Consider the following 27,907-nt stretch of genomic DNA (forward strand, 5'->3'; position numbering starts at 1 on the left):
ATGCTTCGGTTCACATACCGAGTCGCCCCTATTCAACGCCGACACCAATGTGTTCCGAAATATCACCACCGCCCACTCTCTAAACCTAATTTCGCACCCACCAACTCCTCTTCCAGCTCTAACCCACGCTTCTAACCATGTCCATCCCCATCGAATCCGTCAGCAACAAAGTCATCAGCCCCATCTCCCTCGCCCACATCGTCTTCCGCAGCGCCAACCTCCAACGCCAAATCGACTTCTGGACCCTTTTCCTCGGCGCCACCGTTGTATTCCAAAACGACACCCTCGCATTCTTCCAATACGACGACGAACACCACCGCATAGCCTTCATAGCCGATGCCAGCGCTCAACCCGAGCAAGGCGGCAGCAAGGGGGCGAGGATGTACCACGTCACCTTCACCTTCGCGAGTCTTTCGGATCTAGTGAAGGCGTATAAACAACGCAAGGCATTAGGGGTGTTTCCTACGTGGTGTGTGAATCATGGGATGACGACGAGTATGTATTATGTGGATCCGGATGGGAATCAGATTGAGACGCAGGTGGATAATTTTGAGAACCCGGAGGAGGCGACGGAGTTTATGCAAGGGGAGCTGTTTAGGGAGAATCCGTTGGGGACGGGTTTTGATCCGGAGGACTTAGATGAGAAGATACGGACTGGTGTTGAGGATAGTGTTCTTGAGAAAAGAGTTGAGATTGGGCCGAGGCTGTCTCCGCCGTGAGACGAGATTTAATGGAGCTCCAAATCCATGGGGTCATATTGTCAATATCAGCTACCACACAAAATTCATGATATCTAACGATATTTCTAGATGCATAGATAAAGTTCGAGCTACAAACTTAGATTCTACCCTCTATTGAGCGTATTCCCAGCCCCCTTCGGATTCTCCTCCACATATTCATCCCACGCTCTCGCCTTCAATATCTCCGCCTCGCCCTTCTCATAATCATCCTCATCAGGCTCGGCAATAATGCCACTTGCCTCTCCACCGCCCTCAATAATCCCTCCACGTTTCCTCTCCTCCTCCAAGTACTCATCAATACTCATCGTCGGCAGGTTATGCCCCGACCTGAAGACGCCGTCTTGAAGCTGTTTCCGGCCACCAGTCAAAGTAAACACTTTAAGCGGCTTCCCGCTCTTATCCAGTAGTGGCCCTGCTCTGTTATTCGCAGCTAGTAACTCCGAGATAGGCCGATCAATGCGGTCGGAGTAGTCGGGACCGCTTCGTGCGCCTGTGCGCTCGCGGTAATCGCGCGCGAGGCTTTCGGGGCCGGGCGGTGGCGTGGGAGGCTTGGAGGCTAATACGGACATCTCCAGGTTGAGAGACTCAAGGTTCTGGAATGTGTTGTGGGTAGATAGGCTTATGTTGGCCAGGTGGAGGTCGCGGATTGCATCGTCGTCTTGGGAGAGGTAGGCAGGGTTTCGGGAGAGGAACTTGGAGAACTGTTAGCATCATATATTGATAGTATGGGAAGATGCTGGTTCTGGAAAACGTACATCAATCTTCTGCTTCAGGTCTTTCTCCAGCTTGAAGTTTTCAATCTTCGCCGCCCGCCGCGCGGTGAAGTCTGTCGTTGATATGGTCGAGAAGGTGGTTGGGTTCTCGTTATATTCATCGTTCAGCTTTTTAGAGCTTCCAGTGAGGACTGCATAGCTATCTAGACGGTTGAGGAAACGCTCGTATGCGTCTCGTGCTCGTGTGAGGGCGGTCTGCCTGTCGGGGTTCGAGGTACGTGTGTAGAGGTCGCCGAGATGGTAGTCGATGAGGAGGTATCTGTGACACCTGTCAGCAGGCATTCCATATCAAGGCCGCATATCAATAAACTCACGGAAGATCGCCAGTAGTTATGTCTTCGAGTATCTCGTTGGGGCTGAACAGGGACTGCCTGTCTGCCAGTACACGGCACTCTTCGTAGCTTCCAACTGCGGTTGCAAGGCTATCATGGTACCCAGTGCTGTTCCTGTCGTAAGTTTGCTCAATCTCTTGCCTCTTCCTCTCTGCTTGCGCAAAGAGCGATTTAATGTTTTGGTCCTCCATGGTGTATGTATGTGACGAGGCTGAATCGCACCAACGCAGTTCTATGTTTTGTGGTGGGGGAGACGAGGCTGCGACTTTGAGCTTTGGAACAGACTTGGCTTGGCAAAGGCGGTGAAGCTGGGCACGCCACTACTGCCCATCGCGAACCAACTCAACCTCGTCTTCTTTATAATGTCCCTTCCCTAATGTGAAAATTCACAAAAATGACAGTGAATCTATAAACCAAAGCTAGGTATACCAGGGCCTTCGAAAGCCGTTTGTACTTCTTGAGACTTCAATTTGAGTTCGGGCATTTTTCAGGTCAGCGTGGGCCTGTGGTTTGTCCCCATCTTAATATTTGTTTGCTACAATTCATGCGTGAAAGAAGCATCGTGTTTGTTTCTCTGTTTTCGGGGCTTATGTACCCTTTATGGAAGCTATTAGCTTGCTATTCTCTCTTCGTTGCCCATAACATCTTCCAGCCAATTTGAGCCTTCTTTGCCCTTTACCATCCAGGGTTCACCCACCTATACTACAAAGTAGTCCTCCCATCTTGTTTACTCTTTGGCTTCTCAATTCTGATCATACCCAGCGCAATGTGCCACACTGTTGGTACAGCTGCACCACTACATGGCCAAAGTGGAGTCGATGGTGCTCCAACTGAGGGCAATATGGATCTTGATATTGAAATTTCTCAAGTGACAACACTCAAGTCACCTACAACACCAAAGCCACCTACAACCCCAGCTCACCAGGCAGATTCACCGCCTTCTATAGTCTCTCTACCTTCCGCTTTCAACATGCAAGTTCCTGAGGTCATGGTGCCAGCGTTGGCAACCAGGTCGACCGACGCCGTGATCGAGGATCTTCGTCGTCGTGGACTTCACCCAGGCGCACCAACAGTTGACAAAGAGCCTCTTACAGTATATGTTGAGGAAGTCTCCAGAACCCAAAAAGAAGATATTGCTATCGAAGATGAAGATGCAGGTGATGAGTCCGAGAGCGACGACGAATCGCCAGCACACCCGAGCGAAAACCAAGAATTATCGTATGAGAAGTCTGTTCGCGAGTCATATATCCGGAGTCGGGTTTTTCAGGCCGCCAAAGACTCAACTGCACCAGAAACTAAAGGTGACGACAAGCAGTCCGTCAAATGGTTAATCAAGGACAGTGGTAGCCAAGAGATTATTTCCAGCCCGAGAGAATACCAGATCGAGCTTTTCGAGAAAGCAAAGACACAGAATACCATTGCAGTGCTAGACACCGGTTCTGGCAAGACGCTAATCGCCGCCCTACTCTTACGCCATGTCATCGATGAGGAACTGGAGCGTCGAGCAAGTGGAGGCGATAAACGCATTGCTTTCTTCCTTGTGGACTCGGTCGCGCTCGTGTTTCAACAATACGCTGTTCTCAAGTGCAACCTGAACCACAAAATGGAGCAATTTTGCGGAGATATGGGTTGCGACCTCTGGAGCAAGGAGCTTTGGGAGAAACATTTCAACGAAAACATGGTCATAGTGTGTACTGCCGAGGTCCTATTTCAATGCCTGCACCACTCCTTTATTACTATAAAGCAAATCAACCTGCTCATATTCGATGAAGCTCACCATGCAAAACGAAATCACGCCTATGCCAGGATTATCAAAGACTTCTATGCCTCCGAGCCTGATCAGTCACTACTTCCTAGAATCTTTGGGATGACGGCTTCCCCGGTTGATGCGAGGACCAATATAAAAAAGGGGGCGGCAGAGCTCGAGGCACTACTGCACAGCCAGATAGCTACTGCGTCTGATGCGAGCCTGTTACAATATACCAACAAGAAAACAAGGGAGGAGGTCGCGTATTACGATCCACTCCCTCCCCCAACTGAGAGCCAACTGTTCAAAAGGGCCCATCAGCTGGTCGGCGGGATTAAGGAATGCTCGAAGCCATTGGAGTACGCAGTAACGGCTAGCTCTGACCTGGGAAGCTGGGTGGCTGACCGAGTGTTGTTAATTAGCTTCACTGGAGAGGATGTTAAGAGGTTGGGGGCACAGATAGAAAGCAACTTTCATAAACAAGCCCAAATCGACCCAATACCTCTGAGCAATCTCGAAGATAGAAAAGAAAAGCTTCGGAGTGCACAGCAAATTATTATGGAACATGTTTTCGCATCTCCACAGCTATCTCGCAGCCAACTTTCGTCCAAAGTACTGGGGCTCGCCAGCAAACTTCGCGAACGATTTGAACGAACTACATTTGATAAATGTATCGTTTTCGTCAAGCAGAGGTATACGGCAAAACTGTTGGCAGATTTGTTTGCAAGCCCTCAGATAGGCACTCCACATCTCCGGGTTGGGTCATTGGTAAGATATCCGCACAGCTAATTATTCCTGCGTTTTGCTTCAACTTCTCAACTATGTCTCTCGACCACATGCTAATTGCATGATACAGACTGGTACTCGAAATAGAAGTGGAGCAGACCTCGAATCATCCTTCCGAAATCAAGTGATCACCTTGAGGAGGTTCAGACAGGGCGAGATAAATTGCCTCTTTGCAACTTCTGTTGCAGAGGAAGGCCTGGATATTCCAGACTGCAATCTCGTCATTCGATTCGATCTTTACTCGACGGTTATCCAGTATATACAGTCACGTGGTAGGGCGAGACAAGATAACTCTGTCTATTTTCATTTCATCGAAAGAGGTAACAAGGTGCAGGATGCTCTTGCTAGAGAGGTCCGCCGAAATGAAAACATTCTCAAGGAGTTCTGTCAGGCGTTACCTGAAGATCGCTTGCTCTCTGGGAACAACTACAACATGGATTACTTCCTCGCCAAGGAGAGAAACATAATGCGAACGTACACAGAGCCGTCGACGGGTGCAAAATTGACATATAGGATGAGCCTAAGCGTGCTGGCAAATTTCGTAGCATCTCTTCCACACAGCAGTGAAAGCACGCCACATCCCGAATATATGATGACGGCCATGGGTGCGAAATACGTTTGTGAAGTTATACTTCCAGAGAACTCACCTGTCCACGGTGCAATTGGGCGCCCAGCAAATACGAAGCAGGTTGCAAAATGCTCGGCGGCATTCGAAGCTTGTCTCAGTCTTAGAAAAGGAAAGCACCTTGACGAGTATCTGTTATCGACGTTCAAAGATAGAGGCCCAGCGATGCGCAATGCCCAGTTGGCAATAACCTCTAAGGCCAATACAGACTACGACATGCGTACAAAGCCTTCGATGTGGGCCGCTGGTGAAACGCCATCGGAACTGTTCTTGACAATTCTCTCATTGAAAGACCCTGTCCAGTTAGATCGTCCTTCGCAACCACTTGGATTGCTCACTCGTGGACCATTGCCACCACTTCCACTGTTCCAGTTGTATTTTGGCGGCGGAAAACACACAGCAGCTGTGTCAACAGCTGTGGGCAGTCTGGCAGTCAGCTCTGAAACACTGGAATTAATTAATACTTTCACCCTAAGGATATTCAAAGATATTTTTAGCAAGGAGTATGAATCCGACCCCGCTCAAATGCCCTATTTTATAGTCCCAATATCCGACACAGACACAACATGCCGGGCGAGGTTGCCAGTAGACTTGATTTCGTGGGACATCTTGAGAATAGTCAGTGATAACCAGTGGCTTACATGGGACAAATCGACGCCAGAATCTTTTTTTGAGGACAAGTACATCATAGACCCTTTCGATGGGTCGCGGAAAATATGGGCGAGGAAAGTAACGCATGCGTATAAGCCACTGGACCCCGTGCCACCAAACACAGCTGCTCGTTCGGCGAGAAAGAATAACTTGAACATCCTCGAGTATTCATGCAGCTTGTTTAAAGTGGCAAGAAGCAAAAGGACGTTCAGTGAAACCCAACCAGTTATTGAAGGCGACGTTATTCCTTTCCGTCGAAATTTTTTGGATGATCACGACGATCCAGCTAATTCAGGTCCGACGAAATGCTATGTGGTCCCAGAGCCTCTTACCATATCAGCAGTAGGTACTCCAGGTGTTTTGGGATGACGCATACTAATCATTGCAGCTCCCGACTCTGATTGTCGCCATGGCATACACATTTCCTGCTATTATTCACCGCATTGAATCCTATCTCATCGCTGTTGAGGCATGCTCCATGCTACACCTCCCTATTTCAGCAGATTTAGCACTGGAATGCATGACTAAAGATTCTCGAAACACTGACGAGCATGGCGATGAACAAGTTGAGTTCCAAAGAGGCATGGGAAATAATTATGAGCGGCTTGAGTTCCTTGGAGACTGCTTCTTGAAAATGGCAACGTCAATCTCACTCTATACACTCCACCCAGACAGCAACGAGTTTGACTTCCATGTCAAACGTATGTTGATGATTTGCAACAAGAACCTTATGGACGTGGCCTTACAGCTGAAATTATATGAGTTCATTCGTTCCCAGGCGTTTAATCGGTATGTAGCTCGGACATCGGTTATCTATTTCTCACTAACGCATCTGTAGCCGAGCGTGGTATCCAGAAGGCCTCGTTCTCAAGAAGGGCAAAGCTGCTCAGGCTCCCAAGAAGCACAAGTTGGGCGATAAAACAATAGCCGATGTGTCTGAGGCATTAATTGGTGCCGCACTACTCACACCATCCAATGGTCACGCAATGGATCATGCGGTGAGGGCTGTCACAGAACTTGTCTGCAGCACTGATCATGCCATTGAAAAATGGGAAGATTACTTCAAGGGTTACACCAAGCCGAAGTATCAGATTACAGCTTCAACAGCGTCCCAGCGGAACCTTGCTGAGCAAATCGAAATTACTCACGACTACCACTTCCACTATCCTCGACTCCTCCGCTCGGCGTTTATTCACCCATCATATCCATTTGTATACGAACGGATTCCTAACTATCAGAGACTTGAGTTTCTAGGAGATTCATTGCTTGATATGGCTTGTGTCAACTTCCTCTTCCATCGATTTCCGACCAAAGACCCGCAATGGTTGACAGAACACAAAATGGCGATGGTGTCTAATCAGTTCCTTGGCGCTGTTTGCGTAGCACTTGGATTCCATACGCAGTTGCTGCAGTTCAACCCCATTATCCAAAGCAGCATCACAGAGTACGTGTGTGAAATCACTGAAGCTCGTGAGCAGGCGGAACAAGATGCAATCCGTGATGGAAAGCTACCTTCTGACTGCGCTCGCGATTATTGGCTCCATGCCAAGCTCCCTCCAAAATGCCTACCAGATATCATCGAAGCATACATCGGAGCAATTTTTGTTGACTCATCTTTCAACTACGAAGAGGTGGAGCGCTTCTTCGACCTTCATATAAAGTGGTACTTTGAGGATATTACTCTATATGACACGTTCGCCAACAAGCATCCAGTAACCTTCCTTCACAAGTTCCTTCAACAGAATATGGGATGTGCAAAATATAGAATAACTGCGTCGTCAATGCCAGACGACAGCAGCGGGACTCCCCCAAAAATCCTCGCGACTGTGATGATCCATAGCCAGATTCTGGTTGGTGTGGAAAGGGACAGCGCCAGATATGCAAAGATCGCCGTCGCCCAGAAGGCATTGGAAATTCTGAAAGCAGGAACCCTCACCCAGTTCAGACAAACGTACAGATGCGATTGTAAGGAGAAGGGGCTTGATGTGGAGGATTGCAACATGGAGGACGCTGCACAGGAATCAATGGAAGATCATGTGGGCATCAAAACGCTAGACGTGGAGTCGGCGCTGGGGGCAGATATTGGAGTGGAAGGCAGTCGAAATGGCTCGATCAGTTCAGCTTAATGGGGTGGTTCGTATGGACCATGCGAACTGTCGAGACCTGATCGTGGTTTGTTGTGGCACAGGTACCATTTTGCTACCAAGCACCATAGCTCAACCTGAAGGCGTCGGAATTCTACATGCTCTTATAGCTTGGCCTATGCTCATCAAAATACCAGATAATGAAGTCGCTGAGTTGTCAAGTTCTGGGAGTACGCTGGCTGGTGAAAAGGTTTTTATTTACAACCAATCCCATTAAATAGAATCAAATAAATTCGGGGAATTTTTTCGGATTGTGATTTAATTGCTTGTCCACTCTACCGAAAATAAGAATGGACAGTAATATTATATATTCGACCAGCACAGTTTACAATATAATATAAAAAGTATTCCTAGCCATCACCGTAATACTGAGATTTGAGGATATTAATATCTTCTGCTCCAAACCGCCGAGGTCTGTCTGAAGCGAGTTCGGAGACAATGCATGCATGCTGACTAATAATGTGCTAGCGCTGTTTGCAGGACGGTGAGCGCCCTTTGTGCAGATTTTCTCATCAGGTACTCATATTAGCCAATGAAAATTCCGAATTGGCCTTAAGCTTTTTTTAGCGCTTAACGAATAATGACATGGGTTCCTACATATTTTTTTGGCAGAACTTCAGCTCCGACTTTCTGACTGTGAGATTTATGCCCACCTATCTCACGCAGAGTCTTTTTCCCTCTACTTGATGTTCAATTGTGTCTAATCTGCGGCCTTGTTCTCCGTCTTGATTGACTGTGAGATACTTAGATTGAACTTCTAAGGCGGCTCTAGGGCTTTTGCCGCCCATCTTCGACGAGCTCAGAGATTTACGAATACCCCGCCATACGTCGTACACATCGGACGACGACACATAGCCACTCGCAACCATGGCCGCAAGAACATACGTCCCGGTCGCTGCTCGGCTGCGCGGCAGCACCGAGGAGAGCCTTGTCGCACTCGAACTCCAAGATGGCGTCGTGTACCAAGGGTACAGCTTCGGTGCCCCCAAGAGCATTGCCGGAGAATTGGTCTTCCAGACAGGAATGGTCGGATACCCAGAATCTGTGACTGACCCTTCTTACCGGGGCCAAATCCTCGTCATCACATTTCCTCTTGTAGGAAATTATGGTGTTCCCTCCCGCGAAACAATGGACGAACTCCTCAAGGACGTTCCCGTCCACTTCGAATCCTCTGAGATTCACATTGCTGGCTTGGTTGTTGCCTCTTATGCAGGCGAGGACTACAGCCACTACCTTGCCGCATCCTCCCTTGGAACATGGCTGAAGGAACAGGGGGTTCCCGCCATGTACGGTGTCGACACAAGAGCCCTCACCAAGAGAATCCGGGACGAAGGTAGTATGCTGGGGCGAATGCTCCTGCAGAAGCAAGGCCTTACTAATGGCAACGCTACCCGTCTGTCGGAGGACTGGCGCTCGGGTTTTGAGGCTGTGGAGTGGTCTAACCCGAACGCTACAAATCTGGTTGCAGATGGTGAGATCTCCTCAAATGCCCCCCCCGAACATTTCTGACTGTAGACAAAGTCTCGATCAAGGCCCCGAAATTATACTCTCCCAAGCCTTCTGACGCTCTCCTCCATCCTTCCGGACGCCCAATCCGAGTACTGTGCTTAGATGTCGGACTCAAGTACAACCAACTGAGGTGTCTCGTCAGGCGTGGCGTTGAGGTCCTTGTATGCCCATGGGACTATGACTTCCCCACCCTTGCCGGCAAGGATTACGACGGACTCTTCATCTCCAACGGTCCAGGTGATCCAGCTATGATGACCAAAACTGTCAACCATATAAAAGCCGCCGTTGAAGAGAACCGCACCCCAATCTTCGGTATCTGCCTTGGTCACCAGCTCCTCGCGAGAGCATCTGGCGCAAGCACCTTGAAGATGAAGTTTGGTAACCGCGGCCACAATATTCCATGCACGAACATGTTGACAGGAAAATGTCACATTACCTCCCAGAACCACGGTTATGCTGTGGATACTGCTTCATTGCCCGCAGAATGGGAGGAGCTTTTCGTCAACGCCAACGACGGCTCAAACGAGGGTATCCGCCACGTTAGCAAGCCACACTTCAGTGTCCAATTCCATCCCGAAAGCACACCTGGCCCAAGGGATACCGAGTTCCTGTTCGATGTCTTCATCAACACTATCGTCAAGACTCTGGGTGATGCCACCCAATTGAACCTGCCTGTGCAATTCCCTGGAGGCGAGGCTGCCGAGACGGCAAGACTGAACCCCAGAGTCGATGTCAAGAAGGTTTTGGTTCTTGGAAGTGGTGGTCTGAGCATTGGCCAGGCCGGCGAGTTTGATTACTCTGGAAGTCAGGCCATCAAGGCTCTCAAGGAGGAAGGCATTTACACCGTGCTCATCAACCCAAATATTGCTACCATTCAGACATCAAAGGGTCTCGCCGACAAGGTCTATTTCCTCCCAGTCACTGCCGACTTTGTCCGCAAAGTGATTCTCTACGAGCGCCCTGACTCCATCTATGTCACCTTCGGTGGCCAGACTGCGCTTCAGGTCGGAATTCAATTGAAGGATGAATTCGAGGGACTCGGCGTTAAGGTCCTCGGAACCCCAATTGACACCATCATCACAACTGAAGATCGTGAACTCTTCGCTAGAAGCATGGAATCTATTGGCGAGAAGTGCGCCAAGTCTGCCTCTGCAAGCACTGTCGAGGAGGCCATGCATGTTGTCAAGGACATTGGTTTCCCCGTCATTGTTCGCGCAGCTTATGCCCTTGGTGGCTTAGGCTCCGGATTCGCTGACAACGATGCCGAGCTACTAGAGCTCTGCCAAAAGGCGTTTGCTGCCTCTCCTCAAGTCTTGATTGAGCGCAGTATGAAGGGCTGGAAGGAGATCGAATACGAGGTCGTCAGAGATGCCAGGGACAACTGCATCACTGTTTGTAACATGGAGAACTTCGACCCTCTCGGTATCCATACCGGTGACTCAATTGTCGTCGCTCCATCGCAGACTCTGTCCGATGAAGACTACAACATGCTCCGTACCACTGCTGTCAACGTCATTCGCCATCTCGGTGTTGTCGGAGAATGTAACATCCAATACGCGCTTAACCCATATTCGCAAGAATACTGCATTATCGAGGTCAACGCCAGACTGTCTCGTTCCTCCGCTTTGGCTTCTAAGGCTACTGGATACCCATTGGCCTTTATCGCTGCCAAACTTGGTCTTGGTATCCCTCTGAATGAGATCAAGAACTCTGTCACCAAGGAAACATCTGCCTGCTTCGAGCCATCTCTGGATTACGTCGTCGTCAAGATGCCAAGATGGGACTTGAAGAAGTTCACTCGCGTCTCCACTGAGCTTGGCTCCTCCATGAAGAGTGTTGGCGAGGTCATGAGCATTGGCAGGACGTTTGAAGAAGCCATCCAGAAGGCCATCAGATCCATCGATTTCCACAACCTCGGATTCAGCGAGACTCCGGCCTTGATGTCCATCGATGATGAGCTCCAGACCCCATCCGACCAGCGTCTTTTCGCCATCGCAAATGCAATGCACGAGGGCTACTCAGTTGACAAGATCCATAGCATGACCAAGATCGACAAGTGGTTCCTCGGCAAGCTCAAGGGTCTCAACGACTTCGCCAAGTACATGAACACATTCGACACAAGCAGCATCTCAATTGACCTACTGCGACAAGCAAAGCAGCTTGGTTTCTGTGATCGCCAATTGGCGAAGTTCTGGAGCTCGACTGAGTTGGCTGTTAGAAGGCTCAGAACCGAGGCTGGCGTCACTCCGTTTGTCAAGCAAATCGATACGGTGGCAGCTGAGTTCCCTGCTTTCACCAACTACCTTTACATGACATATAATGGCTCCGAGCACGACTTGGAATTCAACGACAATGGTGTCATGGTCCTGGGATCTGGAGTGTACAGAATCGGTTCCTCTGTCGAGTTCGACTGGTGTTCCGTCAGAGCTATCCGCACTCTTCGTGAGAGCGGCCACAAGACTGTCATGGTTAATGTAAGTTCAGAGATTTTTCATTGTTTTCTACGGTCTTAGGTGGCACCTTCCCTTTGGGTCTTGATCCAAATCACGTGAATGACGGGAATCACGGGGATGGCTCAAGTGATCCACCCCGGATTTTTATCATCTCAGTCTCTACGATATTATATTGCTATTACAGTTGCTCAAAGATTTCCATCGTTTTCTACGGTCTGAGACACCTTACCTGGGTCTTGATCTAAATCACGGAAATCACGAGAATGGTGCACGTGATCTACCTCGAAAGTTTCTCACCTCAGCGTCTATGATACTATATTGCCATTACAGTTGCTAACTACGAAAAAGTTCAATCCCGAGACCGTGAGCACCGATTACGATGAAGCGGACCGTTTGTATTTCGAAACCATTAACCTTGAGACGATTATCGACATCTACGAGCTGGAATCATCGATTGGTATTCTCATGGCCATGGGCGGCCAAACGCCACAAAACATTGCCTTACCATTGCACCGCCTCAACATTAAGGTATTGGGAACATCCCCTGAGATGATTGACAATGCCGAGAACAGATACAAGTTCTCCCGCATGTTGGACAGAATCGAAGTTGATCAGCCTACATGGAAGGAGCTGACAAGCTTCGAGGAGGCAAAGGAGTTCTGCAACAAGGTTTCATACCCAGTGCTGGTTCGCCCTTCATATGTCCTCTCTGGAGCAGCAATGAACACGGTCTACTCTGAGCCGGATCTTGAGGCATACCTCAAGCAAGCTTCCGAGGTTTCTCGCGAGCACCCAGTCGTTATTACTAAGTACATTGAGAACGCCAAAGAAATTGAGATGGACGCAGTTGCCAAGGATGGTGTTATGATCGGCCATTTCATTTCTGAGCACGTCGAGAACGCCGGTGTCCACTCTGGAGACGCCACTCTTATTCTCCCACCTCAAGACTTGGAGGATACGACTATCAAGCGTATCGAGGAGGCAACTCGCAAGATTGGTATGGCTTTGAACATTACAGGTCCATACAATATCCAATTTATCGCCAAGGATAACGACATCAAGGTTATTGAGTGCAATGTCAGAGCCTCTCGCTCGTTCCCATTCGTCTCCAAGGTTATGGGTGTCGATCTTATTGAGCTGGCCACCAAGGCAATCATGGATCTCCCATTCGAGGCATACGCACCTACGACACTGGTGCCAGGAACAGTCGGTGTTAAGGTCCCCCAGTTCAGTTTCTCGCGACTTTCGGGAGCTGATCCAGTCTTGGGTGTTGAGATGGCTTCTACTGGAGAAGTTGCTTCTTTTGGAAGAGATAAGTACGAGGCCTACCTCAAAGCTTTGGTCTCCACTGGCTTCAAGCTTCCAAAGCGCAACATCCTCCTATCCATCGGATCTTACAAGGATAAGAACGAGATGCTTCCGTCGGTGAAGAAGCTGCAGGCTCTGGGCTACAAACTTTTTGCCACGGCCGGTACCGCCGATTTCTTCATGGAGCATGGCATTCGCACTCAGTATCTTGAGATCTTGGCCGAGGAAGACGAGCAAAAGTCCGAATACTCCCTGACGCAGCATCTTGCGAACAATATGATTGATCTTTACATCAATCTGCCATCCAGCAATCGCTACAGACGACCTGCGAACTACATGTCGAAGGGCTACAAGACTCGCAGAATGGCTGTCGACTACCAAACTCCTCTTGTGACCAATGTCAAGAACGCGAAGATCCTCATCGAGGCAATCGCAAGACATTACGATATGGAAATCACCACCCGCGATTACCAGACCAGCCACCGAACTGTCGTTCTTCCAGGCCTCGTCAATATCCAGGCTTTCCTGCCTGGCATCGCCACGTCCGGAAGCAATGATCTGCAGACCGTGACCGAGGCATCCATTGCCGCCGGTTTCACCATGATCAGAGTCATGCCCGTTGGCTTGGATAGCTGCATCACTGATGCAAGGACGTTGGATATTGCACAGGCTAACAGCAGACAAGGCGCAAGCTGCGACTACAACTTCTCTGTCGCTGCAACTTCTTCTAATTCTGAGCAAATTAGCTTGATCGCTGGAGAGGTTGGATCGTTGTTTATCCCATTCAACCACCTTAACGATAACATCAGCAAGGTCGCAGCCGTTACTGCTCACTTTGATTCTTGGCCAACCTACAAGCCAATCATCACCGATGCCAAGGTGACCGACCTTGCCTCAATCCTGCTCCTCGCCAGTCTACACAGCAGGAATGTCCATGTCACAAATGTCACCACCAAGGAAGATATTAGACTCATCGCTATGAGCAAGGACAAGGGCCTCACGGTCACTTGCGATGTTTCCATTTATTCTCTATTTGTTTCTCAAAAGGAGTACCCTGAATGCTCTTTCTTGCCAACCCCTGCGGATCAAACCGCCCTTTGGGAGCATTTGAGCACCATCGACATCTTCTCCATTGGCAGTGTACCATATCAACTTGCCAATGCTATTGGTGAGAAGGCCACACCAGCAATTGGTATTTCGGATGCCCTCCCACTACTCTTCTCCGCTGTTGCAGATGGAAGATTGACTGTCGACGATATCAAGACTCGCCTCCATGATAACCCAGTCCGCATCTTCGAGCTCCATGAGCAAGTCGGTGCGTCCGTCGAGGTAGAGATTGACAGGCCTTACGCAAAGGCTGCCGGTCCAGTCTGGTCTCCATTTGTCGGGAAGATTCTCCGCGGATCCGTCCAAAGGGTCATTTTCAACGATAAGACCGCCTGCCTCGATGGCGAGCCCTGTGCTGGAGGACCACTAGGAAAGGACATGTCTTCGCATGTGCTTGTCCAGGTGCCTCAATCCCCAGCTGTCAAGGGCATTCAATCTCCGCTTCTCAGCCCAATGGTTGAGGCTACGGATCGCTCAAAGGCACGACGCACATCCTCTCTACTGGGCCAACAACCCGGGCCACGAGCATTCAGTCGCCAGAGAGCTCTTGAGGGATCGGCAATTGCCAACCTGCCATCAAGGATCGCGCCAACTGAGGAATACGGTGTTCCGTTGTACCCTCAGCCATCTATCTCACCATCCTTGCAATCGCTGCTTGCCCGCTCGCCATTCAAGAACCAGCACGTCATTTCCGTTAAGCAGTTCACTCGCTCTGATCTCCACGTGCTGTTCACCGTTGCACAGGAGATGCGTCTGGGTGTTCAACGCGAAGGTGTCCTTGACATCCTGAAGGGACGCGTCCTGTGCACCATGTTCTACGAGCCTAGCACGCGTACCTCGACTTCGTTCGATGCCGCCATGCAACGCCTTGGAGGCCGCACTATTGCAATCTCTACAGAGCACTCGAGCACTGTGAAGGGTGAGAGCCTCCAGGACTCCCTGCGCACTCTCGCATGTTACGGTGACGCAATCGTTCTCCGCCACCCAGAAGAGAACTCAGTCGATATCGCAACCAAGTACTGCCCTGTTCCAGTCATCAACGGCGGCAATGGAAGCAAGGAGCACCCTACGCAGGCATTCTTGGACCTGTTCACGATTCGCGAAGAGCTCGGCACTGTCACTGGCCTGACAATCACGTTCACGGGAGATCTGCTCCACGGCCGCACCGTGCACTCCCTGTGCAAGCTGCTGCAATACTATGACGTACAAGTCCAACTTGTGTCTCCTCCTCAGCTTGCACTCCCAGCCGACATCCGAGACATGCTCAAGGCATCTGGCCAGCTCGTCCTGGAGGCTACGGAGCTTACTCCAGATATCGTGGCAAAGAGTGATGTGCTCTACTGCACTCGTGTCCAGAAGGAGAGATTCGCTGATCTCGCCGAGTATGAGAGGCTCAAGGATACATTCATTATTGATAACAAGACATTGAAGGCGGCAAAGCCAAGCATGGTCGTCATGCACCCGCTTCCAAGGAACGCGGAGGTTGCGGGAGAGGTGGACTTCGACCAGCGCGCTGCGTACTTCAGACAGGTGAGTCACATTCCCCCATTCTACAGCTCGAACAAAATACTGACTACTGCCGTACAGATGAGATATGGGCTGTACTGCCGCATGGCGCTGTTGGCTCTTGTTATGGCACCATAAATGAGTGGGGATGTGGTTTAGTTGACCATTTCTCAACACTACAGATTGAAATTTTGCGAGAGAGTTTGTTCCATAGATTGCACAAAGGTGGATTTTTTATTTGCATTTCTCTTGGCGTAGCTAGGCGGAGGTCGTAGATTTTAAAAAGTACTGCATTTTAAATAATGATGGGATGTGGTGTAAATGGGTTGTTTGAAGTATATACACTTCGGTTGTATTTTATGGGTTGGGTTGGTGGTGTGTGTTACGTGTTGTGTGTATATATGTGTTTATACCTATATGTATATATTTTTATCTTTATTATGTATACGTAATTGAAATCATTGATCTATTCTCGTTTCTTGTGCATTGTATTGTACTATTCATAATCTCAGCCAAGCTGTTGTCTCCACCCCCAGATTTGACGAACGACACATCGATGAAGGTTGGTGCACGGGCCCGTTGTGGTTCTCATTGTAGAACAACAACATCCAAAGAAATATTCCTACAACGGAATCTTATACCGTCCCCAAGTCGGAAATTGAGGTGCTATCTCAAGAAATCAATGACGACTTTGGGTCCTATCGCATACGGGCCGGACAAAGAGTTCACTATGTGACAATTCCAACTAACGTCTTTGATGATGACACAATGTGTCGTCCTCACCTGCTCATACCCCAACTACCCAACTTTCCAGGCAAGAATTGGACAACCATGGAAGTGACCCGCAAGCCAGACGGCCCCTTGGAATCCAAACTCTCACATGAGCCCTTGCCAGCCGTACGGATGACATGGCATCCGAAGACCATCGACTTGCTCTCTTTAGAGAAAGTCAAACAGCACCGATCTGGAGTCCACGAAGTACTATATTCGGGCCTTCCAGCCATTTGCAAAATTGCTTGTTTCGGTTGGCAAATTCCTAGAATCGAGCACGAGACCTACACATACTCAGCAGTCGAAGAGTACCGCCAGCCCCCAGATCCGGTCATCGCTCCTGCTTTTTTAGGCCATGTGACGGAGAATGGACGAGTAATTGGGATGCTGCTTGAGAAATTAAAGGGCGATTCCGCGTCGACGGATGATCTACCAGCATGTACAAAAGCCCTGGGGAATTTTCATCTCATGAATACGGTTCATGGAGATGTTAACCGCTACAATTTCATCATTGATCGGTCGAAGGAACCTGTGCATGTTCGGCTCGTCGATTATGAACATGCGGAACCATATGAGGAATCAAAGGCGCCTGAAGAGCTCCAATCATTGTTGTTGGAGCTGGCAGAAACGACTGGGAGAGGTGGATCGGTTGTAATAGTCGGTAGTTCTTGAAACCACTTATTGCCACGCTCCTCATCTTCGGACCAGTCAGGTCGTGCTAAAGGTGATGACGAATCCCGGCCGATTAGCAGATTAATTGAAGCGGGCCCTGTATGTTTTGCTGTTTAGCTTGCGGCAGTGGGATCTGTGTTACTCTTGCTTTTAAGAACTAAAGTGAAACTTGGTATTCATTCGGTCCGTTAACTCTCCTTCACCTCTTCATGTAGGCTAAAGAATTCCTCTGCGAATAACGAAGTGATCTAAGGTTACTTGATTAATAGCTTACCACTCAAATAAATGTCTCAGTTCCTGCATAGTATACCCATCGTTTAAAACCGTCATGATTACGTCGACCACCTCCCAAGGTCTAAACCAAGCCAAGCACAATTGTATGCTCTTAACTTCGGACTTCAAAACAGTTTATCGACAGGAGATCTAAAATGTAGCTTTATAGTTTCTAGTAACGTTTTCCATTGACAAGTAACAGAATAATCAGAATAATATTCCCTAGTTGTAATCGCCCACATCCAATTATTAAATCCAAATTACACAACTTCAATCTCCCCCGTCAGACTTGACCTGCTTAAGACATGAAACCAGCCTTCCCATCCTTGTTAGAATCCTTCATGGGGTTCAGCTTGTCAATGAGACTGGGCTTCTTTCCCTGCTGGTGGGCACCCGACTCCTCGCCTCTCGCGCCGCTGCTCTCTCCGCTCCTGCTCCCTGTCAGCTTGTTCATGCCGGGAATCTTGTTGGCCGCAGTCTGGGCAGCCGAGCCACCGAGTCCTCCACCGCCACCAGAACCAGCGCCTACGCCTGCAGCTGCACCAACGCCGCCGAGTCCGACTGCGCCGGCACCCGCTGCAGCGTTGCGGTTCGTCGTGCTAGACGTGGTGGTGGTATCGTAACCGCGCTGGGTAGAGTCGGTAGTGTCATACTGGCTGCGCTGCGCCGTCTTACCAGCGCCTGTGGACTCGTAGCGTCCGGAAGTACCATAGTCGTATTCTTCGTTGTATCCGGTCCTTCCGCCGGCGCTGGTGCCACCGATGCCGCCGCCGGTAACAGAAGTTGTATGGGCAGCGCCTGGGCCACCTAGGACGTTGTTGTGCTTCGAGTCAGTGACAGCATCGTCAATGGAGCGTGGGGCACCGCTGAAAGAGTCCACGCGCTCCTCGCGACCATTGAGGGTGCCGCCCTGGCGTTGGAACTCAGCGAGCGTCACTTCTGGAAGAGACGAGGCAGAGTGATGCTTGGCCTCATTGATGTGAATCTCGTGGATAGGGAACGTGTTGTGGATAACATGGGGCTCGAGGATATCCCTCTCGACAACAGGCTGGATAGTCTCGTGAACATCTATGCTTATTAGTACGGAATTAGGCCGGGTATGACCTTGGTATTTGCTTACGATGATGGATATGCTCTCCAGCAACAGTGGGGCCAGTCGAGGTTGTGGTGCGAGTTTCAGCAACATCACGAGTATTACGGAACTGGGCACGCTCGGCGGCTAGACGCTCAAGCACGTGCTTCTCGTTGCCATGCTTGATCTCATGAGTCTCAACGGGGGCAATGTTGGTCTCATGGGTCTCTGGCAAGATTTCCTGGTCGCGGACAGGCTGGATCGAAATGTGGTGGTGGTCTTGGTGGACCTCCCTGTCAATGATCTTTTGTCTCTCCTCGTGGTTGGTTCTTTGGACGTGCTCCCTTATAACGGCCGGGTTAATGATCTCGTGGACCGTCGTGTCGGCTTGGCCATCTCTTCCCAGGAAGGAGGTGATGGTCTCCTTGGTCTTGCCCGTGGGGTCACCGTGGCTGATGTGGTGAGTGCTGGACTGAGTATCGAGCTGCATCTTGTTCTTGGACGTACTAAATTGGGTGTTTTAATTTCAAAGGAATATGGATTTAAAGAATTAGGATAAGTTGAGGAAGGGACCTGATATAAGGCAATAGGCATCTGTGGAGCTTTCTCCTGGTCTATGGATAGTGTATTCATCATTAACGCCCCTGGCTTGGGGTAGTACTAATGCGGAGAATTGCACTAAATCATAGGGACCTTTTGAAGATATCATGATGACGACAGGAAGGAAAAGGGTAGAATAAACGAAAGGGAGCATGTCGAAACAAGCTGCTAGCTGTATTCCAAAGTAAAACCAAGTCCAGAACTATGTGAACCAAGGTTACACTGAGACATTCGTGCACTCACATCTCGTAATCTGCTCTAGGAATTCAAGTTTTCAAGAGGATGCCAAACTTTCTCAGGGACATTATGAGCTTAGATGTTTACATTGTTCCGCACGCCGAGAGAGATTCCCGTGACTCCAAAGAGTGCGGTCTGATTAAGGTCGAGCACCTGTTCCGGATGTGGTTAGATTTTAGCATGGTTATGTAGAATTCGTCATGTGACTGCACGACTTCCAGCCGAAAAAATGCACTGTTTATCGACATCAGAGATCAGAATGCCTCTTTACTCTATAACTTTTCAACGTCTCACATCATCAGCATGTCCATGTATGTTACCGCATTGAAACGACTTCACTAAAAACAGGTTTAAATTGTGGGTATTTCGCCCCTTTCGAGGGCAATTGAGCTAATGTCAACCATAGATCCTTTACTAATTGACCTGCCCTAGTCCTCCCCAGATCCAAGTTCCATGATGGAGTTCAATTAAGGGCAACTGAGTTGGGTGGGGAAGAGCTACTGGTCGCTAATTATGGCCCTTAGATATTACCATCGCTTGTTGTGGCGCTGACCACAAATCGTTAATTCCGATGACGCATCCGACTGCTCATGATCTAACTAAATGATATATACTGACGACATTTTTCAGCCAACAATGTGAGCCTTCTGTAAGAAATGCCCTATCATTGTGATGATATCTAGCATCTAATGTACGATGTCCATACTTTACAAATGCTCACATCATGTGATACTCGCGCGACTGCCCATAAACCCGAGCGACTGCTCGTATTATCACTTCCCCACAACATCTCGACATAATTCCAATTCTTATAGCATCTTGAAGCTTCACTAAATCAACTGCTTGAATATACGAACATGTCGTCTGAAATCCCAGTCAGATCCTACCTGTCGGGCACCACCGACAGATATTCGGAGTCTCCATCCTACACTGGCACATTTACGTCAGACCAGTCTCCATATTCAAAGAGGTCGGATGGCGTCGCTTCAGCGGCGGCAATGGCTGCCGTCTCAAGACAGCCTTCCGAAAGATCTAATGCTCCGACTCCTATTACAGTAAATAAATATCAATATCGACCCCGTAAAACCCCACTTACGCCACCAATTTCACCAACTCAGGCTTCCCAACAATATGTGAAGAATCCAGAAAAACAAGAATGGCCCGTTGAAAGGTACTTCACTTCCCCAAGGGAACCACCTTCACCACCAAGACACGAGTTGAATGGTACGTGCACTTTGCAGATCTGTCTATATAGGTTTTTAATAGTTTTCCAGGCCAAGAATCAGAGTCCAGATACCACGTAGACAGTAACAATATTGTGTTTCCGAAGACCCTGCGGCACCAACAAGACACGGAGGCCCCTCTTACTGAGAGCCCAACGAAATTTGGGTTTCTAAGGAGGTCTTTGACCGGAAAGAGGCAGACTTCTCCATCGCCACCCCGACATGAATTTAATGGTATGTAGATTCCACCCGACAATCATACGCGCAGATATTAATTAAACTATAGTCTCCGAACCTGCGTCTACCTATCACACAGCCAGTAATAATATTGCATTTCCAAAGACGTTACGACGCCAACAGGAACAGGATGTGCCTCGTGCAGAAGCGCCATCTGCGCAGCAAGCTGAAAGTCAACCTTCCAAACAGGGGTTTTTTAGAAGATCTTTAACGACGAAGAGGCAGCAGCCTCGGGCGGTATCCCGGGACGAACTACACGGTACGTGAAATTCCGCAATATTTGTTTTATGAATCATTTCTAAATATGCCTTAGGTGAGGAGGAGGAACCCAGATATCACAGAGAGAGTAACAATATCTTCTTCCCGAAAACATTGCGGCAACCATTGCAAGAGCCAGAAAAGACTACGGAGGCACCCCAGGCCGGGGGAATGCCACCAAATCCGCCTAGCAATATGCAGCGTGTTGGCGGCATGCAGCAGCAGCCGCCTCGCTCACCAGAAACTTATCGGACTTCCCCTTCCCTCGGTAGGCAAGTCGGGTCTCCCGCCATGGGTAGGCATACTGGGTTAGCAAATAAGACATTGCGGCGCTCGAGGCCGCAACAGCAGCCTCAACCAAGACCCCAGTCTAGTTACATGCCACTTTCGGGAAGGAGCCTCCGGCCGGAGGAATCAAGGGGTCTGGGACCTAGGTCCATGCAGACAGCACCTCGCGAGATACCGCGGCCCACCAACATGGCTGAAATAACACCATCGGCATATGAGCAATTCCAAGGGGAAGAGGGCCGTCCTCGCAGAACAGTGACAACAGATGTCCGAACTACTCAACTTCCTGGTAAGGGTTTTTTCTAGCTACAAAGTTATCATTGCTAACCAGAGCACAGCTGTGACACACGAACATATCAAGCCAACAGCACACCACATCAACACTAAGGAATACACTCGGGAAATTCACAACCATGATGTGTACAATCGCATCCTACCAGTTAGGGACACTGAAGTACGTCCGACTAGGCATTTTGCTCCTTCCCCAACAGAATCTGGGAGGCTAGTTGAGATCCCAGCTCCGGACGAGAAGCGCGGTGGCGCCCAAGCTACAGTAGCCCCAATCAGTATGGAAATGGCAAGCAATACAACCTGTACCAAAGATGTCTCGGCAAGACTTCATGACCCGAGCGACAATACAATTCCATTTCCCTCCGTTACGCATCAATCACAGGAAGAGGCCCTAGCTCTATCTCGGCAGCATAACCTTGAGATGGAGCAGCAAGGGCGTCAACTAGTAAGCGAAAAATCTTACACCTTGCCTGATGGTACTATGCGGACGGAGAGTGTATGGCGGTATCAACCTACGATGAAAGCCCCAGTTCAGGAGATAACTGAGACTATTTCACGTCCACCTGGTGCGGCCCGACCTATGTCACCCGCGATAGCTGATAGGGGTGGACAGAGGGCTGCTCCTAGCCGCGCCCCAGGACCGTCGGACTATACCATTGGAAAAGGCCGACAGGAGCAGTTTCATCCGTCAGTCGTGTCCGAATGGGACCAAGTGTCAAAGCCCAGCCCGTCTCCTAGTGTAAAGGCACAAGCAGCTCGCGGCTATGCACGTGGTATCCCAGATGAAACTGGTGTACAGGACTATCGACGAGGGAAGGAACAGTATACTGAAACTGAGCCAATAAGCCAGCGCCCTGCTCGGCCGTCCCCTTCTCGCGCCAGTCCAAAGCCCGGCAATCAACGTTCATTGCTTTCTGCTATTACTAGCACCGTAATGCCACAGAAGACGGTCCATCGTGGGACGCCACAGCCACCAGGCCAGTTCGAAGATCTAGACAGTGGCTCGGATTACAGCTCAGTACAATCTGAGCAACCCACTCCTACTGCCGCCCCTGAAAAGAAACGCAGGCCTTCTGGAGAGTTACTCCCTGGTGGAATCTGGCGCCGCCATTCCCTTGTCATCCCAGCGGGTATTGTCAGGAATGGGAACTCGCTTATGGGAGCTGGAATGCTAATGGCAGATCGCGAAAGGGAAGAGGAGTTAGCTATGCACCGCCTGAAAAAAGCTTCCAAGGCTGAAGCAGATCGGGTCAGCGCCCTGGAGGGCGGGCCACCAAGCCTTCAGAATAAGCATGAGATGGAGAAATTGACAAGGCGTAAAACTGAGGAAAGACAACGCGAGGCAAGTCTTAACGAGGATATACAAAAACTACTCGTGGCCGAGGCGACACTGGAACAAGAAAGGGTCGGGGCTAGTAAGCTTGATGAGGGTATCAGTAAGCTTGAAAGACAGGCGGATGAAATTATCAAGAAAGAGGACGAGCTTGAAGCCGAAATTGATGAAAGTAGGCGTCGGCGCATCTCCCTCCTCAAGGAGGCAGAGTCAGAGCATCAGAAGGCCCAGGCGCTCCAAAGCTCCAAACAAAGAGGGGTACGCGAGCCTAGTCGTGTTTTACAGGCTCACAGACGTCGACGCTCAAGCCTCCTCCATCATGCCGATGATGAGCAGCAGAGAACCATCAGTCTTCAAGAGAAAAAAGAGGATACCTTGGCAAAGATGGATCAAAGAAATGCAAAGGCCAGACAGGACCTTGATACCACACTCGACGAGGCCGTGCTCGCGGATGAAGGACGCCAAGAAGAAGTGCAGGTGAATAAATTCCTAAGCGACGAGGTCCAAAAGCAGAAGCAAAAGGAAAATCTTGCGCGGCAAGGGAAGGCCCCGGCAGCGAAGGGGTTTACCATGGCTCCTCCCAGTTCCGACTTGCAGGGCACGACCCACTACGATTCGAAGTATCATGCCACAGAGCCAGAGGCAGAGGATTCGGGGTGGACTGAGGTTGTGAAACCCAGGCATGGGCATGCAAAAGAGGCAGCTAGGGGAAATGGGACTCAAAAACTTCCTGCCCAGCGTCAGAATGGTTCAACAAATCATAATGGACAGGCGAAGAGAGGCATTTCAACAGTTCAGCAGAAACTGCCAAGTCCGCCGAATACCCAATTGCCCCAGCCACCAGGGAGCGTGGGTACAGGATACGGGGCGCCTGGAGGCAGTAGCAGCTCGCAACCGCGTAGCTGGGCCAATATTGCGGCATCCAGGCCTCTTTGAAAACGGACTGGGATGAAAAAGGTAAGTCAACAGGACGAACAAAATATAAAAACAGCTTCTATAGTGCATTATCTATCACATATTATACACAAAAAAAAAACCATGACAATTCAGCATATCAGTATTTTTCGCATTACAAGTATAGATAGTGATTGCTTTGATTATATACGTAAAACATAGACTCCAAAACCCTCGATATGATATCTTTACCGGCCCCTATATCCCAACATATCTCCATCCCTTGCGTCCAAATATCCCATTCAACGCCAGTCCCGCCGCCGTGAGGCTATCATAACCATATAATCATCCCTACATTGACACAAGCCCCTTAATGCTTTTAAATCCTCCGGTTCCGCCTTTCTTGTCCTTTTTGTTATGCGTTGGACTTTGCGATCCTGATTCTGCCTCACTCTCTCTCCGTTCCTTCTCCTTCTTCTCCTTTTCTTTCCGTTCCTTCAAGCCAGAGTTCTGTACGCCACCTAAAGAAGACCTGTCAGTTTCCATGCGACAGTCAAATTACCAGCGGACAGCTCAAACGTAGGAAGGAGGGTATGATATCGTTGGAGACCATGCTTTAGCTGAGAAAAATTAACCAGTGGTGCTTACCTCGTCCATATGCCCGACGCTCAGGCCTAGGCTTTGGCATCTCTGCTTCAGCACCATTGTCCAAACTACCACCTTTGAACAGTGATCTTGGATCAGAATGGGTACTACTGCCCGTCCTTGTCGGAATCATCACAGACCCCGTGGCTGCTGACATCTTTCTCTGTTCATCAGGCGAAAAACTGCGTTGGCGACTGCCATCATCGGCCCCTCGATGACCTAGCCTCTGTGGGTCCTCGCTATCTCGTCGCGGCTGCCTATGTGGCATATTTCGAGTATCGGTGGGGCTACGACTCTCGAAGCTCTCGATTTCGTCGGAATCGCCCAGTAAAGGACCGGGGGTGCTATGCTGTTCTTGTAGCCGCAAGTAGTCCTCCTGCAAACTAGTGTATCGCCTCAGGAGGTGCGTGTGCGCTTTGTGGACCTCAGCAAGTCGCAACTTCGACGCCGCTAGCGCACTATCAAGCATCATCTTAAAGTTTTGAGTCGCCGTGCTATGCGCGTTCTGCGCGACGTCTTTCATATGGAGTTTCAGGTCCTGAATCTCCGCTGCGTTAGCCCGTTTCGTTTTGAGCAGTTCTTCCTCGCGTGCGGAGAGCTGCATGTTGAGAAGCTCGATTTTCGAATTCGCTATATTTTCACGTGCTTTGACATCCTCCATCTCACTCTCTTGATTTTGGAACTCGCGGAGATGCTCAGTCAAGCGATCGACATCTGAACGGAGTTTAGCGAGGTCGTCAAGTTCGATTTTAATCGCCTGGAGCTTCCGGCTTGATTCCATTTCGCGCGCCTCGCTTTTGATAACTAGTTGTTTTAGCTCCTCGCTGTTTTCTTTCGACTCTTGGAGATCGCGTCGTAAGAGCTCGCCCTCAAGAAGCCATTTCTTTTGTTCTTCTTTTATTGCCCGCAGTTTCGCTGATAGGTCCTGTTCCCATTTCTTTGATTGGGCTCTACTCTTGTCGGACTCTTTCTTGGTTTGCGTAGTGAGATTCTTGGCCTCCTCGAGCTTGCCCTTCAAAATCTTGTTGGCATTGATGAGATTTTGCGTTTCAGCTTCGACAGTCGCTTCACGGACTTGCATCCGGCGAAGTTGGCCAATGTGCGATAGATGCTGCTGCTTGAGATAGCGCTCAAAGTTAAGATCATTACGCAAGAGCATAATTTCGCGGCGGAGGAACGCCATGTTGGTGGTGTCTCCCAGAGATGGCCTTAATGATGGTGAGCGAGGAGGCAGTTGGGCGAGAGACTGCAGATATGTATCTACATTAGCTGAGGAATCGGTATTTCCCCCCACGGAAGATAAAGTGGTGGAGCTTTCGTTTGGCAATGACTGGTGCAAACCTCGGTGGAGTGATTGCTGAGAATTGAGAATATCGTGCAGCGGCGACATTCCACGTTGGTTTAATATCCCGGGGCTGTCAGAACGTATATCTTGGATTTGATTCGTCGCTATGTGGACATCAGAAGATACCGAAGGATTTGCCCTCGAAGTTAATCTTCCCAGCGCGCTCAATTCAGGTGGGCCGCCCCCTGAACTCGGTGTTTCATGTGAGCGCCGCTGAGCTAGCAGTGCCTCTTCGGAATCCGTTTGGGTAAGCAGCGTCTGAGTTGGAATATCTTGGTTGCTGTCGCGGTTTGGTAAACTAGAAAACCTTGTCATAGGAGGGGCGCTACCCGATCCATGATAGACAGGTACACAGAGAGACATGCAGAAGGTGACCACATCAGATGCAGCGCTATTCATCCATCTATGGGCATCCGTAAGTTCAGACTCGATAGTTAGAGAGAAAAAGTTGGGGTGAAGTAAATGCAACTCTCTGAAGGGTTCAGATCGCTTCCGAATTTCGTTCGGCTCCACGTCGATATCATCTGCTCCTGGGAAGTTGGCGTGTCTGAGATATCGGCTTGGCTTTCTAATGTAACTCATGAAATTGATAGGGTAGAGCCCGTACAAGAATGTAAAATAATGTAACAATTCGGGCAATGTCTCGTCGTCTGATTGAAAGGAATACGACAGCTTCTCCCACGGAACCTTCTCTTCCTGTCCTTTCTCAGATGATTCGGGGTTGTCATTTTGTTCGTTAGAATCTAGCCTCAATCTTGGGGACAAGGCTCTTTCTCTTTCCCAAAACAGCATGCGGGTGTAAATATTGAATAGCGAAGGGAGGTGCTTCCCAGTCGAGACAGGTATATGTGGTAAGATCATAGTCAGAGCTGTCATTGCTAGAGCAACAACAGTGGTTGAGGTATCGATTTGTAGGCACCGAAGAAGGTTATCGAATAGTGGGGTTTGCAAGAGAAGATGTAAATGAGGCGGGCCATGGCGAATAAATTCGCTGAGAAGAGACAAAACTTGGCCACGGTGCTCTCGTTTGATAAAGTACTTATCTATAGCCGTAAGGAGGATCTATTACGCAGTTAGTGCCTATCGTAAAGGACCGGTTAGGTAACTGACCTGAGGTCTCTTCTGTCCAAATGCTAAGAGAAGGGATTTAATTTGCTGGTCAAGATAGTGTGCCATGGCGTCTGCCTCGGTTGTCGCAACTCTAGATTGATTAAGCCATACCCCCAAGACTTTATCTGACAGCATGGTGCAGGTCTCTCGTACTGCCTCGATCCTCGCGCTGTCACCATCGTCGGCCTCAAATAACAAAATGTCGAGCAGAAGCTGCCGGGTCTCTCTTGCCAATCCCTTCCCGTCCCCAATATTCCCCAGTACCGGTACTACAAACATCTCCCACCATTGCAACCACTGAGTTGCACTCCTAATGGCAGGTATTAACTCCCGCAAAATAGCGATGAAGATTGAGTAGCGTTCAGGCTTATCCTGAGCTTGCTTTTGCCAAATCGACAGAAGCTCCTCTTGGAGCTTCTGTGAGTCGCCATCTTCAATCGGTAGGTGCTTATCCAGATATGCTTGGATGTGGTCGATCAGGTCATTTGACAGAGGAAGGATACCGCTTGAGACCTGGTTATGGATTGACTTCACGACATCTTTCAAGGATCTAAGGGGTTCGTTAGCATCGCTCTCACAGCCAAATCAAGCGCCTATCCTGACATACCCAGACGACATCCTAGCTATGGGCTTGGTCGTTGGCCCAGGTCAATGGTGATAAGGTAATCGCAAGGGATCGTCAGTCCTCAGACTCTAGTAGGAAGGGGGCTGCTCCCGTCACAGCGGAAGCAATTTATGACATTTGGCGTTGACGAGATCCTCGTCTGGCGAAAGGTTTGGCTTAGGTTTGCTACTGTCGCTGTTTTGGAGGAAGTTTGGGAGATCTTTGGGTTGTGCAGCCTCGCGGAAGGGTTAATGTTGTTGCGTTAATCTGCGCTCCTCGTCGTTTTACTCGGTACAAAAGATAAGGACGTGATACATGGCTAATCGCATCATATCCTCTTATCTTTTCCAGAGACCGTTATCTCACCTGCCTA

General features: G+C 49.5%; 8 protein-coding genes across 8 annotated transcripts; 5 read left to right on the forward strand and 3 right to left on the reverse strand.

The window, feature by feature from the left end:
* Positions 1 to 78: 78 nt before the first annotated feature.
* Positions 79 to 749, forward strand: VE01_05940 (uncharacterized protein). Its single transcript, XM_018275398.2, has one exon. It carries the CDS (start codon positions 138 to 140, stop codon positions 717 to 719), a length of 582 nt encoding a protein of 193 aa, XP_018129366.1. The 5' UTR covers positions 79 to 137; the 3' UTR covers positions 720 to 749.
* On the reverse strand, positions 727 to 2,087 carry VE01_05941 (uncharacterized protein). The gene is made up of 3 exons (XM_018275399.2): positions 1,828 to 2,087; positions 1,496 to 1,772; positions 727 to 1,432 (listed from the first exon to the last, which is right to left on the reverse strand). The coding sequence occupies exons 1-3, from the start codon at positions 2,034 to 2,036 to the stop codon at positions 845 to 847; spliced, it is 1,074 nt and encodes a 357-aa protein (XP_018129365.1). The 5' UTR covers positions 2,037 to 2,087; the 3' UTR covers positions 727 to 844.
* Positions 2,088 to 2,224: 137 nt separating this feature from the next.
* DCL1 (Dicer-like protein 1) lies at positions 2,225 to 8,114 on the forward strand. Its single transcript, XM_018275400.2, has 5 exons — positions 2,225 to 2,554; positions 2,608 to 4,360; positions 4,449 to 5,996; positions 6,043 to 6,443; positions 6,493 to 8,114. The coding sequence occupies exons 2-5, from the start codon at positions 2,612 to 2,614 to the stop codon at positions 7,778 to 7,780; spliced, it is 4,986 nt and encodes a 1,661-aa protein (XP_018129364.1). The 5' UTR covers positions 2,225 to 2,554; positions 2,608 to 2,611; the 3' UTR covers positions 7,781 to 8,114.
* Positions 8,115 to 8,425: 311 nt separating this feature from the next.
* Positions 8,426 to 16,150, forward strand: VE01_05943 (uncharacterized protein). The gene is made up of 4 exons (XM_018275401.2): positions 8,426 to 9,269; positions 9,320 to 11,781; positions 12,109 to 15,705; positions 15,763 to 16,150. The coding sequence occupies exons 1-4, from the start codon at positions 8,666 to 8,668 to the stop codon at positions 15,817 to 15,819; spliced, it is 6,720 nt and encodes a 2,239-aa protein (XP_018129363.1). The 5' UTR covers positions 8,426 to 8,665; the 3' UTR covers positions 15,820 to 16,150.
* A 153-nt stretch (positions 16,151 to 16,303) lies between these two features.
* Positions 16,304 to 17,310, forward strand: VE01_05944 (uncharacterized protein). Its single transcript, XM_018275402.2, has one exon. The coding sequence runs from the start codon at positions 16,450 to 16,452 to the stop codon at positions 17,122 to 17,124; it is 675 nt and encodes a 224-aa protein (XP_018129362.2). The 5' UTR covers positions 16,304 to 16,449; the 3' UTR covers positions 17,125 to 17,310.
* Positions 17,311 to 17,554: 244 nt separating this feature from the next.
* On the reverse strand, positions 17,555 to 19,439 carry VE01_05945 (uncharacterized protein). Its single transcript, XM_018275403.2, has 2 exons — positions 18,518 to 19,439; positions 17,555 to 18,465 (listed from the first exon to the last, which is right to left on the reverse strand). Exons 1-2 carry the CDS (start codon positions 18,957 to 18,959, stop codon positions 17,696 to 17,698), a joined length of 1,212 nt encoding a protein of 403 aa, XP_018129392.1. The 5' UTR covers positions 18,960 to 19,439; the 3' UTR covers positions 17,555 to 17,695.
* Positions 19,440 to 19,565: 126 nt separating this feature from the next.
* Positions 19,566 to 23,979, forward strand: VE01_05946 (uncharacterized protein). The gene is made up of 6 exons (XM_018275404.2): positions 19,566 to 19,663; positions 19,713 to 20,530; positions 20,581 to 20,763; positions 20,816 to 21,025; positions 21,080 to 21,601; positions 21,651 to 23,979. Exons 2-6 carry the CDS (start codon positions 20,164 to 20,166, stop codon positions 23,870 to 23,872), a joined length of 3,504 nt encoding a protein of 1,167 aa, XP_018129391.1. The 5' UTR covers positions 19,566 to 19,663; positions 19,713 to 20,163; the 3' UTR covers positions 23,873 to 23,979.
* VE01_05947 (uncharacterized protein) lies at positions 23,928 to 27,728 on the reverse strand. The gene is made up of 4 exons (XM_018275405.2): positions 27,538 to 27,728; positions 26,931 to 27,480; positions 24,479 to 26,882; positions 23,928 to 24,351 (listed from the first exon to the last, which is right to left on the reverse strand). Exons 1-4 carry the CDS (start codon positions 27,546 to 27,548, stop codon positions 24,182 to 24,184), a joined length of 3,135 nt encoding a protein of 1,044 aa, XP_018129390.1. The 5' UTR covers positions 27,549 to 27,728; the 3' UTR covers positions 23,928 to 24,181.
* Between the last annotated feature and the right edge of the window lie 179 nt (positions 27,729 to 27,907).

The sequence above is a fragment of the Pseudogymnoascus verrucosus genome (assembly GCF_001662655.1).
Source record: "Pseudogymnoascus verrucosus strain UAMH 10579 unplaced genomic scaffold scaffold_29, whole genome shotgun sequence".
NCBI classification, from domain to species: Eukaryota; Fungi; Ascomycota; class Leotiomycetes; order Thelebolales; family Thelebolaceae; genus Pseudogymnoascus; species Pseudogymnoascus verrucosus.